Here is a 14,895-nt window from a genome sequence, read left to right on the forward strand (position 1 = left end):
CCGCTCTTCTGGGACACGCACACTAACAGAGCCAGCGTAGACGCAGCACGCGGTTTTACCCAACAGCGCCAGTTTCGGAAGAAACAAAACCACCTCCCCGCGCACTTCGTTCTGGTCTTTCACTTAACAGGTTGAGGGAGGGCAAGTAGACACCTGGGGAGGCACCTGTTGCCTGGACTCTACTGCACGGGGTCCTCACGAGGCTCCCCGACGCCTGCGGGAGGAGGGCGACGGAGGGGAGCTGGCCTCACCCAGGAGGGGTTATTTCAGGATACAGAAACGGACACTTCGATGGGGGAAGGAAAGGATTCTTCTCTGGGGGAACTAGACGCTGCTCACAGGCCCAAGGGCCCCCAGAGGAGCCGGCCATGGAAAGGGCTCCGGCCCAGAGGGACGTGAAGCGACCGGGGCGCGCTTCCCGTCCCCAAATGGCAAGCGACTGTGGAAACGAGGTTCTTTCCCCGCCATCGGCTTAGAAGGAAGGCCAAGCCTCCAGAATCCAGAAGCTACCAGCAACCTGTGCTGCGCTCGCAACGAGGCCTCCCGACTTCAGCTACAAAGGCCTCAGCGCCCTGTGGGTCAGACCCAGGCCCGGGGGCACGAGCCCCGTACGGGGAGGCACGGAGACCCGGGCACAAACTGGGACGTCCTGCGGTCAGCGTCCGGGGGCTCGCTGTTCCTCGCCTTGCTCAGCCCGGGCCACACGCGGCCGCTGCCTGCGCGGGGGAGGCGGGAACCCGAAGCCGGCGAGAGCGAGGCCCGGCCCGAGTCGCCACCGCAGCCGCAGCCACAGCCACGGCGCAGGCTGGCGCGCCGGGGACCCTCGGCCTCACCTGGGCCTTGAGGAGGCCAGAAGCGCCCCCAATCCTACAGGGCCGCGCCCGCTCCTTTCCCTCGGGGAGCCAGATTGGAATGGCTGCTTTTGATCCCATTTGTTACCAATCCCGGCATTTGTTTTCCACTTTATAAACGCTTCCCTTTAAGTAATTGTCCCTGTTAACAGCGTATACCTTTCAGCAGCGCTCACTGCGCTATAAATAATCTCGATGAAGATGCAAGGATATGACTTTCACAAGATTGGACAATTGATTCAATCTGTGACCCGCGATGGCGAGTAATATTGGAAGGCTATTTAAACAGATGAAGGCCTAAATTGTCTTGCTTGTATCTGAATTAATTTCTCATTCATCATCATTATGAAGTGATTGGTCTATTCAAGCTCTTCAGCCTGCTGGAACGGAGCGGGATTTAAATGAGATTGTAACACAATTTAAATGCCTGCCGACTTTAACGAGGCCAATTGAGCAGCTGCAATAAATACAAATATTTTTCTAAACAGCCGTGTTTTAAATAATTACTTAATGCTTTCATGTTTAAGTGGCAATCTTTCTCTCCCTCCTGCTCCTGCTCAGAATATCGCATACTTACTTGCTGAAAAGGTGATTTTGGAAACAACTTTGTGTTTCTGTTTGCTTTGTATACAGTAGGATATGTTTTGTGATTGGGTTTTGTTTTGTTTTCTTTTGTCTTTTTCTCAAAGTCAACGTTTCCAGGGTCCCTCAAGCTGGCACAAATGGTGAGCTGAGCCTTAGTTTCACCCTAAAGCGGTCTTCTGTGCTGCCCCCGCAGAGCTTGGGAGGAGGTGAGTGATGGAAGAAATTTGTCGTTTGGATCTGGTCACTTATCCAGACGCAGTTTAGCTGGGTTTTGCAAACGAATCCGTGTTATTGCACTTACAAATGACACCCTGAAGAGTGGCATTGTTTCTGATTTGTTCTGATGACCGTCATCATCTTGAACAAATCAGGATTCCAACATATCCCAAAGGTATCCCTTAGGAAGCTCAATCTGCTAGCAGTTTGGCTTCCTGCAAATCAAAAGGAGTAGGTGGAGGCTGACTGAGGATTTCTTTGTTAGGGAAGGGGCACAGAAAGAGAACTTTGCCATGACAAATGGTGGCAGGATGGTGGAGGAGGGGGTTGGTAATTAGAGAAATGCCAATTTTGTGGCCACAACCTCCTTTCTTTCCTATCTGTACCCCCACTCCTACTCCTTCCTCTACCATTCTTGGGTGATGGTGTATGGAGAGGATGCTAAGATCCCTGAGAATGCCATCCGTCTGGACACCTTTGGCGGCAACTGTCCACCGCGACACTCATGCTCATTCTCCGGCAGACATATGGTGGCTGGGGTTTCCTCAGTTGGGGAATAATGGAAGCAACCAAGCGGGAGAAGCCTGAGGAACAAAAGAATCTTTTAAACTTTAGTGAAAGGGCTGGGGTTGGGGATGTGGGGGGACACTCGACTTACTGTGAGGAGCTGAGCCCCATTTGGGGGTGACTGTCTAAGGCCATGTCCCCCCCGGAAGGCCTAGGGCAAGGAGATGCATTCTGAATCTCTTCTCCCTCAATCCCTGGTCGAGGGAGAGGGACTTCCTGTCTGGAGAGTGTGGGTGCAGGGTTTGAAACTAGGAAGGTGGAGTCAACATAATCACTAAAGAAACCATTCATGGGGCATACCACATTGGGTGACAGGATCAAACTGTAGGACAGAAAAAAAAAAAAATAGGGACAAGGGTGTAGAAACCAAGTAGTGATTTGCTATGTAACTGAGCAATTTAATGCCATAGTTAGGGAGCTGCTAGCCAGAATCGTTTTGTCTTCAAGGCTCTGCGGAGCTCATCCTCTTTATCCTGTTGTTTAAAATGAGCATTATCCCAAACATATGCAATGCAATCAGTTTGGTCACACTTACAAGAACACGCTTTAATAAGGCAATCAATCACATGCTAACAAGCCAGCAATTGCCGGGGGCCGGTGCACACTCGGGCTGTGGGGTGGCCAGCCTTGCCCAGCTGGGTGAATCTGGGCTGGGCGCTGGACCGCTCTCCCAGGCCCTGCCGGCCGGCCGGGATTGAAGAGCCCTGGGAAAGCGTGAGTCGGGAGTGAGGTGTCAGGCTTCACTGGGGGTTACCTCAGAATCTGTGCCCCAAAACAGGGTGAGAGAAGAGGAAGTGGGAGCCCGGAGCTCATAGCTACATCGGCCACTAATAGCTGTGTAGACCTCGAGCCTCCATTTTCCCTCCTGCAAAGTGGAACCGAGATGAGGCAAAGCTAAGTAGAGACACTGAGAAAGGTGAAAAATGAAAACAACATCATGCTAGGCCCTGGTCTAGCCTTCTCATTTTACAGATAAGGAGGTTGTGATTGTGAAGGAGCAGTACCTTCTTCAAGTCAATTCCCACTTCCTCCCTGCCACCACCCAAATGGAACGTGTCATGCCAGATGGGGTTGCCTGATGCAAGTGGGCTAAGAATGTTTGGGGGGAGAGAGGGAGTGAGAAGTTGTGCCTAGCACCAAACCGCAAACCTTGGCAAAAGGGAAATTTCATTATGAAGTAATGAGTAATTCCTCCTGGCAAGATGTATTGTTATATCTTCCACTTCAATTTGGAGGAAGAGAGGCTCAATTACCCAGAAAATACAGTCAATTAAAGGCTGCTGATTGGACACGAAGCCGGATCATCGATCTTGTACTTTCCAATATCGCTGCAGACACCTCATTTTCCCTCCCTATTAACTGAAAATACGCCTGGCATTAAGGCAACCCGCAGCCCATTTACCTGTCGCAAGCAATCTCTGCCCAATGTGGAGCAACCGCAAAATTTACCGGGATTTGGCACCCAGGAGCTTTTGGCTGCAGGGGAGGGGGTGCTGGAAACCTCAGGGCACAATTTGCTTGGGAGGGCACCCGCTACTGTGTGCAGGAGGATTTGCTGTGGAACCCAAGGAGGGAGGAGGGCATTTGAGGAGTCTCTATGTGCTGGCAAAGACGGTGGCAGAGGACTCCTCGTGTCTATGCAATCCAGAGCCTCCTGGACTCCCAGAAGGCACCCATCTCTCCCCTGCTTGAGTGGAACTCCACAACCAGCCACATTTGGCTCTCCTGTGGGGGGTGCAGGTGCAGGCTGGAAGGTAGCTGCTGAGCGCTGCCTTTCCTCTTGTCCTAACCCCTCAGAATCCCACCCTCAAGATGACTTCCAGTATAAGGACAATTCAGACCAAGATGATCCCAACCAAGGAGCCTTCCTCCCTGCTGTCCTCCACCCTCAAGTGCAGGCCCAGTTTGACCAGAAAACTCAGCTCTCTGCAGTACTCAGGCTCTACTGCCACTGCCCCACTCACCTTCCCTTTGGGCTGGGGTGGAGGAAGGTTGCTCAGAGACCACAACCTGGGTCCCCTTTCAGTTGCTCAAAGGATTGGAACAACTGGAGAAGAAACCACAGGGGTGGGCCCCTGGCAGCACTCTGCTTCCACTTTACCCAGGAAGGGCTCCCAACATACCCAAAATTAAGGAAACATGCACCCCAGGGCAGCTTGGAGCCTGCCTTCTCCACCTCCATGCAATGGCTGTTTTCCTTCCCTACTCGAACCCATGGTGGCTGAACTAGCAATTTAAAAAGTCAGTTAAGAGCTGCCTGCTGCCACAAAAACTAAAATGCTAAGGTGAGAATTATGTCCAGCTTTTATTGCAATGTGGTTAACAAATCATAACAGCAAGTTCTTTGGGCTTCAAAGGAAAACCCCAAACCAAACCAAATTCATTCCCTACAGGAAGAACCACTCCCTCTCAGTCAGGGTGAAGCTTACATTGGGGTTACACGTTCTCCTCTTCCTCAAAAACTGGCTGCAAGGATGAGTGTGGAGTGAGGATTTGGGAGTGGCTCTAAACAAACCCTGGTGGAGGCCACAGACAGGGTCCCCAGAAGGGACAGAAGGCTCCCACTGGTATCTGAAAGTCAAGCTCCAGTGGTAGCTTGGGAAGAAAATGAAAGTTGTAAAATGCCCAATGCAAAGGGTAGGGCCAGAAAGTTCCTGGTGAAGTGAAGGTGAACAAGCAAAGGATGAAAATTGCCTCTAATTTACCGCCAGATACTGAGAGAGGGAGGTGAAGTTCCCACTCCCTAAGCTCTTCCCTGGGCGCCTTGTTAACAGCTCAGCTCTGGGGTCAGTGGCCAGCTCCATGGTGATCATTATTCCACATTCAACATTCACAAACCCTCCTCGCACACATCACTTGCTAATCAGGGTGTGTGCTTGGCCCAGGGAAAAAAGGCTTGGCCTCAGAGAATCGGCAAAGGACTCCTGGGGCATCTGCAGCCTCCCTGACCAACAAAAAAGTGGCGGCAGGGAGAGATGGAGCCGCAAGTCGAGAGGTGTCACAAAGCTGAGAATGAGGAAAGAGATCAGGTGCTGGCAGACGCCAGACCCAGAAGATGCTGTGTAGTCGAGGCTCCAGGTTCCATGCCAAGGGGCCGGATTCTCCCTGGTAGTAAATCATCTCTCACTCTCTCCTCCAAATGACTGGTATGTTGCCATCCACCAGCCCCTTATCATGCCTTGGGAAAGCTGGCAAAGATTAATCTCTACCTGCTCTGCATACACAGCATTTTGTTCAGAGAGACAGCAATTTCCCTTTCCAGTGCTTGGGCCTTGGCTAGGGAGAGGGGGCCCGGTGAGAAGGGAGTGTGAGGTGGAGGGTGAGGGGCCGAGGGGCTGGATATTGGTTGCTGTCACTGCTAAGTTTTGTTTAGCTTTGGAGCTACACCTTCGACCCCGGTGAGGGGCGGTGGGTCCGGAGGCCGCCGCAGAGGAAGGTCTCTCAACCTCTGCTTCCCTATCCCCACTCCTGCCCCCCAAATGCGCTAGCCACCGCCACTTCCTAGGCTTTCCAATTCTTGCGGCGGGATCCCGCTGGTCCTTTTCCGCCCTCTCCTCTCCCCTCAGGAGCGAGGCTGGCTGAGTCCCGGGGCCGGGGGGTGACCCCACGGGCATCATGGAGACGGCAGCCGGCCAGCGGCCCCTTATCTAGTGAGGGGCACCTCCTCCCTCTGGTCCAGCGCGACCGAGGAGGCCTTGCTGAGCACAGAGGGCGCGAAGGTGAGGAAGGAGTCCGATCGGGAGGTGGAGGCACAGGTGAAGTCCGAGGCGGCGGCAGCCCGGGGCGCCAGCCCGTTGGCCGGGCCGCTGTGACAGGCGAGGCAGGAGCAGGGGCCGCCGGCAGAGGCGCCCAGTCCGTGCGCGGGCCCGGGGTAGAGCGGCGGGTGGCGGAAGGCGCACAGCAGTTCGGGCCGCGGGTAGGGCTGCGACAGCACGCGGAACGTGTCGAGCGGGCGCAGCGGGCCGCTGAAGGGCGAGGCGGCGGCGGAGGCGGCGGATGCGGCGCCCAGGCCCACCGGCGAGTAATAGGGCAGGGGCAGGTGCGATGGGAAGGGGTAGGGCAGGCCGCCCGCGGCCGCCGCATGGCTCATCATGTAAGTGTAGAAGGCGGGGTCCGCCGGGTGCGGCCACGTCATGGCCAGGCGCTGCCGCTTGTCCTTCATGCGCCGGTTCTGGAACCACACCTGGGGAGAAGTGCGGAGCAGGTTCGGCAGCTGGACTCGGCCCGATGCTCAGAGGCCAGTAGTCTGTCTGGTCCCGCTCCGGGGACAGTGTTCGCAGGGCAGGAAGAGCCAAAGCAGACACCAGCTGGGTAGAGACCGACCCCACCACCACCACCTGGAGCTGGAATCCCTCCGAGAGAGGTTTGGGGAGTGACTCCAGCCCGCTCCCTCCTTCCCTCTGCCCAGGTGGCCAGGCCCCTGGGGTGCCAGAGGCCAGTGTGTGTATGGGAGGAGCAGCGAGAGGACATGGACTCAATTGGTCTGCGGCCGCAGACAGCGAGTCCCCAGAAACTTCCTTGTCACCCGCACAGGCACTCTATCCCCTTCCCCCACTCCCACCCCTTGTCTATTTAACCAGGAAAGGGACAGTCAACCACATGGCAGCAATGCCTGCCTAGGAGCTGTCACGAGGGTCAATCTGCACGCGCCGGGCAGGGAGACCCCAGGCCCAGATTCCTGGCCTGCGTTTTAGGGAGTGGGCAGTTGGTATTTACTTCCCGCTAAATAGGTGCACACCCGCCTCCCCAGCCTGGACCCCGCATACCTTGATGGTGGTTTCCGGCAGGTTTAGGGCGGCCGCCAGCTCACATCTCCGCGGCCTGGATACGTAGTTCTCCCGATAGAATTCCTTCTCCAGCCGCGCAATCTGCTCTCGGGTGAAGGCGGTGCGGTAACGACGCATCTGGTCACTGGCGCTGCACGCCAGGGTGCCTTGCGAGCCGCCCCCACCACCGCCGCCGTTGCTCTTGGGGGTCTCGCTCCCTCCGTTCGGACTGCCGACCAGCGCCTCGGAGCCGGACCCTGCACCGCGAGTCCAGAGCACAGGCGTGTACAGACACAGACACACAAACGCCATTGAAGTGGGGCTGTAGGCCTAAGGTGGGAGGGTGATTTGGGAAGGGACACCCTGTCAGCCACCTCAGTAACTGTTTCTGCTAGGGTACTGCGGCCTCTGGGGAACCCAAGAAGGGAAGATAAGGGCCTGCCCTTGACTGGGTAGGTAGAGGTCTTTGGGTAGGCCTTCTCTTCCTCTAAGGAATCCTGGGTACAGGGATTCCCAGCCGCCCTTCCCACCTGCCCTGGAGCATAGGTGAGCTTTCTGCCTCCCGTTGGCAGGGGTGGGCAAGGGTGTGCACTTCTGACAGGCACATGAGTTGAGATGCACCTTTGTGCCAGAGCGTTGTAAACTCTAGGTCAAGTGCATTGTAGTATGCTTGGCATTCAGAGTTTCCTTGCTCTTATGTGTGCCAGGCTGCCAGAACAGGTGTGGGAATGTGTACTAGGTTCCGTGTATTGCAGGGCTGAAGTGAGAATGCATGTCGAGTATCTTATTTATTACCTTAGTATATGTGAGTGGAATGCAGGTTGTTCTGAGGGCAGGTTATGGGAAGGAGGCTGGGTGAAATCGGTGATAAGATAGTAAGTGGTAGGTGCAGGTATTCAACAAGGTGTTGGCTGCCAAGGCCAGGGGGTGGTCTTTCTTCCCTCCCAGGCTCTTTCCACCCACTCCTGCAGTTCTGTGGAGGAGTGTCTGCTGGTGGGCTCCCCTCTCCTCCCCCCCAACCCACGCCCAGTTTTCCACCCCCTTCTGGGGAGGTGATTGTTGGCACAGAGGGAAACTCCCTTCCGGGCCATCCACCCCCTTCCCACTAGCCTTTGGTGGGGAGGGGTTCTCCAGTTAAACCAGCCCCCCTTTGGGCCTACCTCTGAGAAGGGTGGGGCTCCAGCCCCCTGCAGCTCCTTTTCCTTTGGGTGGAGAAGTGGGACTAGGAAGGAAAGGGGAAGGGGGGAGGACCCGATCTCTGCCTTTTCAAATGCAACCGGAGACCAAAGGCAATTAGACCATTGGGATCATTTCCGACCTGGCGCCGCCAAGCCCGGGAAGTGACAAGGTAATTTGGACCTCTGACCGACGTGCAAACTGGTCGGAGGGCTGCAGCACCCGGGCTGCCCAAGTGGGCCGCAATTTTACGGTCCTTTATGGACTCCTGGCTTCCACGCCTCCATGCCTCTTACACCCCGCCAGCCACAAACTGCCCGGACCGGCGTTTAATCTTGCCCTCGCCTGGGGAAAGTGTCTTCCCGGAGCAGTTGAAGCATTCCCCAAGCAGTTGAAACACTGGGTGCTTGGGGTGAGCTTTGAATCCCCCAAGTCCACGACTTGCATCCGCCCCCTCCGCACCCCGCACTCAAGGCACTGCTGTCACCCTCAGTCCCGCCAATGCCAGAACACAGTAGGAGACCCCCGCCAGAACGCAGATAGCAGGGAGAGTTGCTCAGGTGGGTCCCCCCAGCTATCCTGCCCTAAGGGAAGGGAGTGTCTTCCTCCTGGCCTGCGCCGAAGTGAAGGGTGGGCGCAGTGGGAGGCCCGGGGAGCGGAGGGGCGCGGTGGCTACCTTTGCTGTGCTGGTACTCGGCGTTCCCGGTGGCGCAGTCCGGGGTGCAGCTCACCTCGATTTCTTCATAGAAATCCGACTCGGTGTCCGAGCTACTGGGTTGCCCCTGGCCGGAGAGGCTGTCGACTGAGGGGGCCGGGGGTCCCGGGCCGAGCATGGCCGCCCCGGCTACCCGGGGCTCGGCGCCCGGCCCCGCCGCGCTTCCTGCTAGTCCATCTACCGGCTCCTCCTCCCGGCCTCCCCCGCCGCGCTCCCGAGTGGCCGGAGGGACGGCCCGAGGGCTCAGGCAACCACGGGGCACCATCTTCTCAGGCGGCTCCGGCAGCGGGCTGCCCACGGCTTCGGACAAATTTGAGACTCTCTTGCCAACCAGAGTGCCAAGCTGACCCCCATCCAGAAACACAACCATGTCCTTTCGGCTCTCCATCCCGGGGCTCTCCGGTGGGGGAGGGGAAAGCCCCAAATGAGTTCCTAACCCCGGCTCCCCGGGTCTCCAACGGCCGGACAGATCTTGGTTGCAAGAGGGAGAAAGAGAGGCTGGGTGCCTGGGACGGCGTGGAGCGGCTGGAGCGCGTTCTGGACCGCGACCGCGGCGGTGGCGGTGGGGAGCTAGGGTCACCTTGTGAAGCGAGCGCTCCTCTGTGCCGCACCGCCTCTGGGAGGAAGCCCCATTGCCCTCTTCTTTCTAAGCTGTCATCCTCCTGCTGCAATCGTCATTACAGTACTGCTGGTGACGCCACTCGGCGAGCGCAAGTGGATAAATAGAAACGTCTGCCACAGCGAAGATGAAAGGAAACCCGCAGCTAATGGCTCGGCAGTGATGCGCCAGGTGTGGGCCTCGCTCGAATGGGGAGGAGAGTGTGAAAACAGACAGAGAGACACACACACTGAGAGAGGGAGACACCCAGGCAGAGGGGATGCAAATGGAATTCCGCAGAAAGAAAAGAGAGCTTAACGTGCGCGGCCAGTTCCGCAGGGGCAGCGGGACTCGGTAATTAAATACGCTTTTGATTTTTTCTTTTATTGTTGTTTTGACTTTTGTTTTCTTAACTTGGTGCCTTGATCTAACACCGATGAAAGAATCCATAACTGCATTTTAGAAGTGTGAAGCCTGGCTTACAAGCCTCAATTCTGTCAGCATTATTAAAACTGTCTGCCCCTGGCAGCTAACCTCAAACTGGCTGAAAAGGCTTTTTACAAGCTAGGGAAAAATGTATTCCCCCCACCTCAAGTTGACTGGAGAGCTTGAGGCTGGGCCATCTTTTCCTCTCTTCTCCTCCCTCTCCCTACCCACCTCTGTCTCCTTACTCCTGGGAACTAAACTTTGCTATTTTTCTTCCCCAAGGAGCAAGAAATAAATATCTTAATTTTTTTTTAATTTAAAGACCCGCCTTGGCTGCTGTAAGAGTGTGTGCTGATTTCTTTTAAATGCCTCCTTCCCATCTAGATGGCCTTAAGTTTTCCACAGCCTGGCTTCATCTTGAGATGGCTATTCGTAGAAGAAGTCGCTTTCCCGTTTGCCTGGGCCTCGCCTGTACTCCAGGTATGTTGGGTGCGGAGAGTTTCTAAGAGTTGTCTTTTTTTTTTCCCTTGCCCGTATTTTAAGGTATTCGTTCAGAATCAACGAATTCTCCTGGAAAGAGGTTTTTCAAATGAAGAGGCGCCAGGAAATGCGGCCCCTGCTGTGGCAGCACTGGAGGCCCCTACCTGGAAGAAGGCAGTAGCTTTCACCGCGCTATTTTGGGCAGGGGTTCAGCCTCCCGGAGCACAAAAAGGTTGGGGTTCATAGAGGTTTGACTCATAAGGTCCTCTCCCAAGTCCCTGCCTAGGGTCGGTGGTCCCTGTCTCCAAAAGTGGATGGCGTTTGAGGTAGAAGAGAGTGAAGTCGCTGAAAATGCCTAAAACAGCAAGTAAGTAGGGGCTGTGATGAAGGGGCTGGAGGTGGGGGCAGGGGTTGTGGAACTTGATATTTGGGAGCTGCCATAGGCCTCTCTTGGCTCCTCTCCCGGGGAAGAAGCTGGAATAAAACTCCTTCAAACTGACCCTTTTTGAGCTCCAAGCAAGTGTGCTGGGGCCAGGTGGGTGGGCTGAGTCTATCCCCACATTGCTGAGGGCAGAAGTTGGGCACCTTCTATGCTCAACCCCACTTTCTCCGCCTCCTCCCCAAGAGCTTCTAGCCCTAGGCAGCCAGCTGCAAAGGGCAGCCCAGCACCTCCCTCCTTTCCGTGTCCCTAGCAAAGCCCCAGCTTTTACAGGTAAGTCCTCTTCCGTGACGTTTTTGTCTGTTATCTCCTACTTTTCTCTCCTCCTTCTTCTCTTTCTGTATTCTTCTCCCTCTTTGCTTCTCTCCTCCATCTTCCTATCCATAGGGTTAAGGAAGGTAGAGGAAGTAAGGGGTCCAAAGAAAGACAAAGTTTCCACTTCACTCCGGCTTTCCACTTCTCCTTCAGTCTTAAGAAGATGTTCATTAATCTTGTCCGGCGGGGGGCGGAGGCAGCGGGATCCGGAAGGTAGTGTCCACATAGATATCTCTACTCCTTGGGACTCCTGAAGCCACTATGTGCTGAGCACTGCTAGCCCCAAAATCCAGGGAAATGTTTTAGAGGTGAGAGGAGCACTGGGAGTGGGGGGAGTCAAATCCTAGAACCTTTTGCTGCCTTGGAGAGCTGTCCAGGTATTCTGTCATGCTCTGTCCTCCCTACCAGCAGCCACAGCCTGAGGGAACACCTGGCTTGCTCTCTTTCCTGTCAATGGCAAGCCACCTGGGCATCTGTCTTAGAGCTTCCAAGGTTGCCTACTCTCTATAGGGCCCTCCAGTACTGGGCCTTTGCAGTGCCCACCCTCCTTTCCTCCTTGAGCACTTCACCTTCTCATGGGTAGCCTGCTGCCCCCATCTCCTGGGGGCTGGGTCCTCAGAGGGACTCCTGGCTCCCCACCCCGCCCCCAGCTCTGCATTCAATAGGAATCCTCTATTTGATCCGCTTTTCCTCTGGGTGAGATGAAAGCCGAGTAGGAGCGAGAGATCAAGGAGTGCCACTTAGTCTCCTTCCTGGGTCGGGCCTTACGGAGCAGGGCTTACATCCCGCGGAGAGGGCTGGATTGAGCTGAGGACCGGCTTTTCAGAGGGAGGTTGCCTCCCTTGGGCTCCAGATCTGAAGCTTCAGGGACACATCCCCTCAGCCCAAAGCCTTCCCCAGCCCTCTCCCGACTTCTGCCCCGCCCTTTCAAAGCTGACTGTTTCGCCAGTCTTAGGAGCCTAGGGAACCACCCCCACCCCCGCCCCTTTCCGCCGGCGCATTAGGGGGAAAACGTTTTAACCAAATGTCACTTCTTCAAAAAGCATCCTTTCATCAACCTCACATTAAGAGCGGTTGGGTTTTTAAAGGAAAGAAGACAAAAAAAGAGAGGACTGGATAAGAGCACTGTTTTGGTTTTTTGGGTGGTGAATGTGGGGGGAGTATTTAATAACGTCATTATCACTGTGTCGTGAAGGTAATTCGCGGAACGGCTCGAGAAGGAAGGTAAATTCCGAGAGCAAGTGAAGCCCTGCACAACCCCATTAAGCCTGGGCAATCCCATAACAGCGGAGAGGGGTTGATAGCAGCTGAGGTGGAGGCCGCTCCAGGCCCGGCGGCTTCTCATTTCTCGCGGCGGGGGACACCCATCCCCCACCTGCCACACGGCAGACCCCCGTCCCTTCCCCCGCTGGGGCGACGGGCTCCGGTCCAGCCGGCTCCTCTCGGATTGAAATTCTCGGGACTTCAAAAGCTCCCAGCTTGGCTTCCGCCGGGGCTGGGCTGGCCTGGCCCGGGCCAGAGGTGGTGGGTGGGAACCCCGGGGAGGCGACGGAGATAAGATGCGCGGGTCGTTTTAAATGGAATCGGAAGCCGGGCCCAGGCCCCCAGACGCGCGGGTCAGCTGGAACAGCTTCGCTCCTCAAGAAAACCGGGCTCGGAAAAGCGGCGCCTGTGGGGCCTGCCTCCGCAGTTTGCCCGCCCGGATCGAGGGAGTTGGCCCGCGGCCCCGATCACCCTCCCCAGCCTGCAGCGGGCCTTTCAATGGCGACAGGGCCCCGAGAAGGGAGAGAGCGAGGAGTCCTGAGCCAGGGGCCAGGAGCTGGCTTGTCGGCTCAGGTGTCGGTGAAAATGTGATCGGGAAAAAAATGTTTTCGCTTCTCTTTGGTTAAAAACTGAGAACAAAGGGAGCTTCCTTCTAAACAATAAGCGTGGTCTGGCTGTCGTGAATATTAGTCTTGGGCCCTCCGTCATCTTCGAGGCCGTGGTGGGGGCGCCAGCCATCGAAGTTCTCGGACTGCTGGGTCCTCGCGGTGGGGACAGCCAGAGGTGGGTGGTTCTGGGACCCGGTTCCTCCTTGTGCCATGGCAGCTGCTGATGCCCTTCTGGGAACCTGGTGCCACTGCTGGGTGCACCCCTGGGGAATAAGGTCGAGTGAATCTCACACTTGCAGGTAGATGAGGGTTGACCACTCCCCTCACCTCCTTGCACTGCAGTGGAATCTGCTGAGAAAGTCGGTGGCAGCCGTGCAACTGTGGCAGGCACCGTGGAACAGTTTCTCCTTCAGACGGGGGAAACTGTGGCTTCTGGAACTCTGATTTTGAAGAGTGCCCCCTCCTCTCCACCCTCCTGGAACAGAGGGCCGGGTCGTGGGAGGCTGCTGACCCTGCTGCACTCCTGCCTGTACACCTGTCTGCCTGGGCTCCTTAAGGCCAGCCTGGTAGCTTCCCGGCCCTATGCTAAGGATATCTGGTTCACATCCCCATTCCCACCACTGGCCCATCCTGGGGCTGGAGGACCCAAGGTGAGACTGGCAGCTGAAGACCTCCCCAAGCTCAAGGTTTGCCCCCACCTCAGCCACTGACTGGAAGGGCCCAGTGCAGTTTGTGTCCAAGAGCAATTCTCCAACACCCAAGCACCCAAAGGCTCAGACAGCTCCCTCCCCAACCCTAGCAGAGATGCTATGGATTCTTCATCATTATTGTCCTGAAGTTCGCTTTTATTACAAAGAACATCAACACCCATTTCTCATTTAATCTAACAATCTCATTTAATTCAATAGTCCTTTAAAAGGCCTCAAGAGTCCACAGTGCATTTTTTCCCACAGTTGTAGAATGACCAGCGGTCTTGACTCAGATGGCTAGGTCAGGGCTGAGTATCAAACCAGGCTCAGTCTTCTTTCCAGGGCCATGTCCCTCCCTGGCCTTCAGGGATGCCTCAACCCCCAGCAATGCTTTAACTCTCCATAAGGCAACCCTCCACAAAGCCTCAGCCTTTACTGGGGTTTAGGCAGGTCTATGGGCCTCTCAGAGAGTGTCTCTCCTGCCCTTAGAAGCACCTGCATGGCTGGAAGGCTCAGGGCCCACACAGCTGGACCGACTAGTCCTCACCCTGCCACCCCCATCCCTCACCCACACCACACGTACTTTTCCAGGAGGGCAAAGAGAAATCCCTCTTATTAGAAGTCTGGAGTTCCCGCATGATAACAGCATAAGCGTTTCACATGTATTAGCTCTCCAGCCTCACAACAGGCTCTGAGGAAGACAGCATGAATCATCTCTACTTTGTAGCTGAGAAACCTGAAGCACAGACAGAAAGCTGATGTGTAAATGAGCATCAGGATTCAACCCCTCCCTCCAGCTCAAAGGCCACTCTCACAATTTGAGCATTAGGAAGGTACTAGGCATTGCCTTCTGAGACTTCTCTTCCAAAAATTCAACTTGTGATTTTTTTGTGACCAAGGCCTCTTCCCTACCTCATTTCTAGATTAACTCACAGAAGGGGTTGGGAGAGCCACCCTCAGGAGTGTAGGGTAGGAGAACTGCTCTGCTGAAGTATGCGGGAAGGGTCTCAGAGCCTGAGGCCAGAATGTCAGAAATATCACTGCAGCTGCTGATCCTGGAGCCCCTAAGAGACAAAGCCCAGTCCCTCTCTGACCATTGCAATCCACTGAGGCCCTGAGAACATTTCTGGAAAGGAGCAGGACCCACCAAGATCACCCAGGCAGTTTTAACCTCTTAGGTATGGCCCCTTCACGTAGCCAT

The 14,895-nt window shown here is 55.6% G+C and overlaps 1 protein-coding gene across 1 annotated transcript; it reads right to left on the reverse strand.

The window, feature by feature from the left end:
• Window positions 1-1,895: 1,895 nt before the first annotated feature.
• On the reverse strand, window positions 1,896-9,494 carry EVX1 (even-skipped homeobox 1). The gene is made up of 6 exons (XM_055294458.2): window positions 8,838-9,494; window positions 6,986-7,242; window positions 4,925-6,402; window positions 4,649-4,814; window positions 2,974-3,084; window positions 1,896-2,236 (listed from the first exon to the last, which is right to left on the reverse strand). Exons 1-3 carry the CDS (start codon window positions 9,262-9,264, stop codon window positions 5,863-5,865), a joined length of 1,224 nt encoding a protein of 407 aa, XP_055150433.1. The 5' UTR covers window positions 9,265-9,494; the 3' UTR covers window positions 1,896-2,236; window positions 2,974-3,084; window positions 4,649-4,814; window positions 4,925-5,862.
• Between the last annotated feature and the right edge of the window lie 5,401 nt (window positions 9,495-14,895).

This window comes from Symphalangus syndactylus, chromosome 9 (assembly GCF_028878055.3).
Source record: "Symphalangus syndactylus isolate Jambi chromosome 9, NHGRI_mSymSyn1-v2.1_pri, whole genome shotgun sequence".
Lineage (NCBI taxonomy): Eukaryota > Metazoa > Chordata > Mammalia > Primates > Hylobatidae > Symphalangus > Symphalangus syndactylus.

Bases quoted from the DNA above. Each gene is read 5' to 3' on its own strand.
- EVX1 (XM_055294458.2), bottom strand. From the start codon at position 9,264: ATGGAGAGCCGAAAGGACATGGTTGTGTTTCTGGATGGGGGTCAGCTT. The intron at 7,243-8,837 runs GTAGCCACCGCG...CTCGCGGTGCAG, and splicing joins CGAGTACCAGCACAGCAAAG to GGTCCGGCTCCGAGGCGCTG. The intron at 6,403-6,985 runs GTATGCGGGGTC...ACTTCTCCCCAG, and splicing joins TGCCGGAAACCACCATCAAG to GTGTGGTTCCAGAACCGGCG.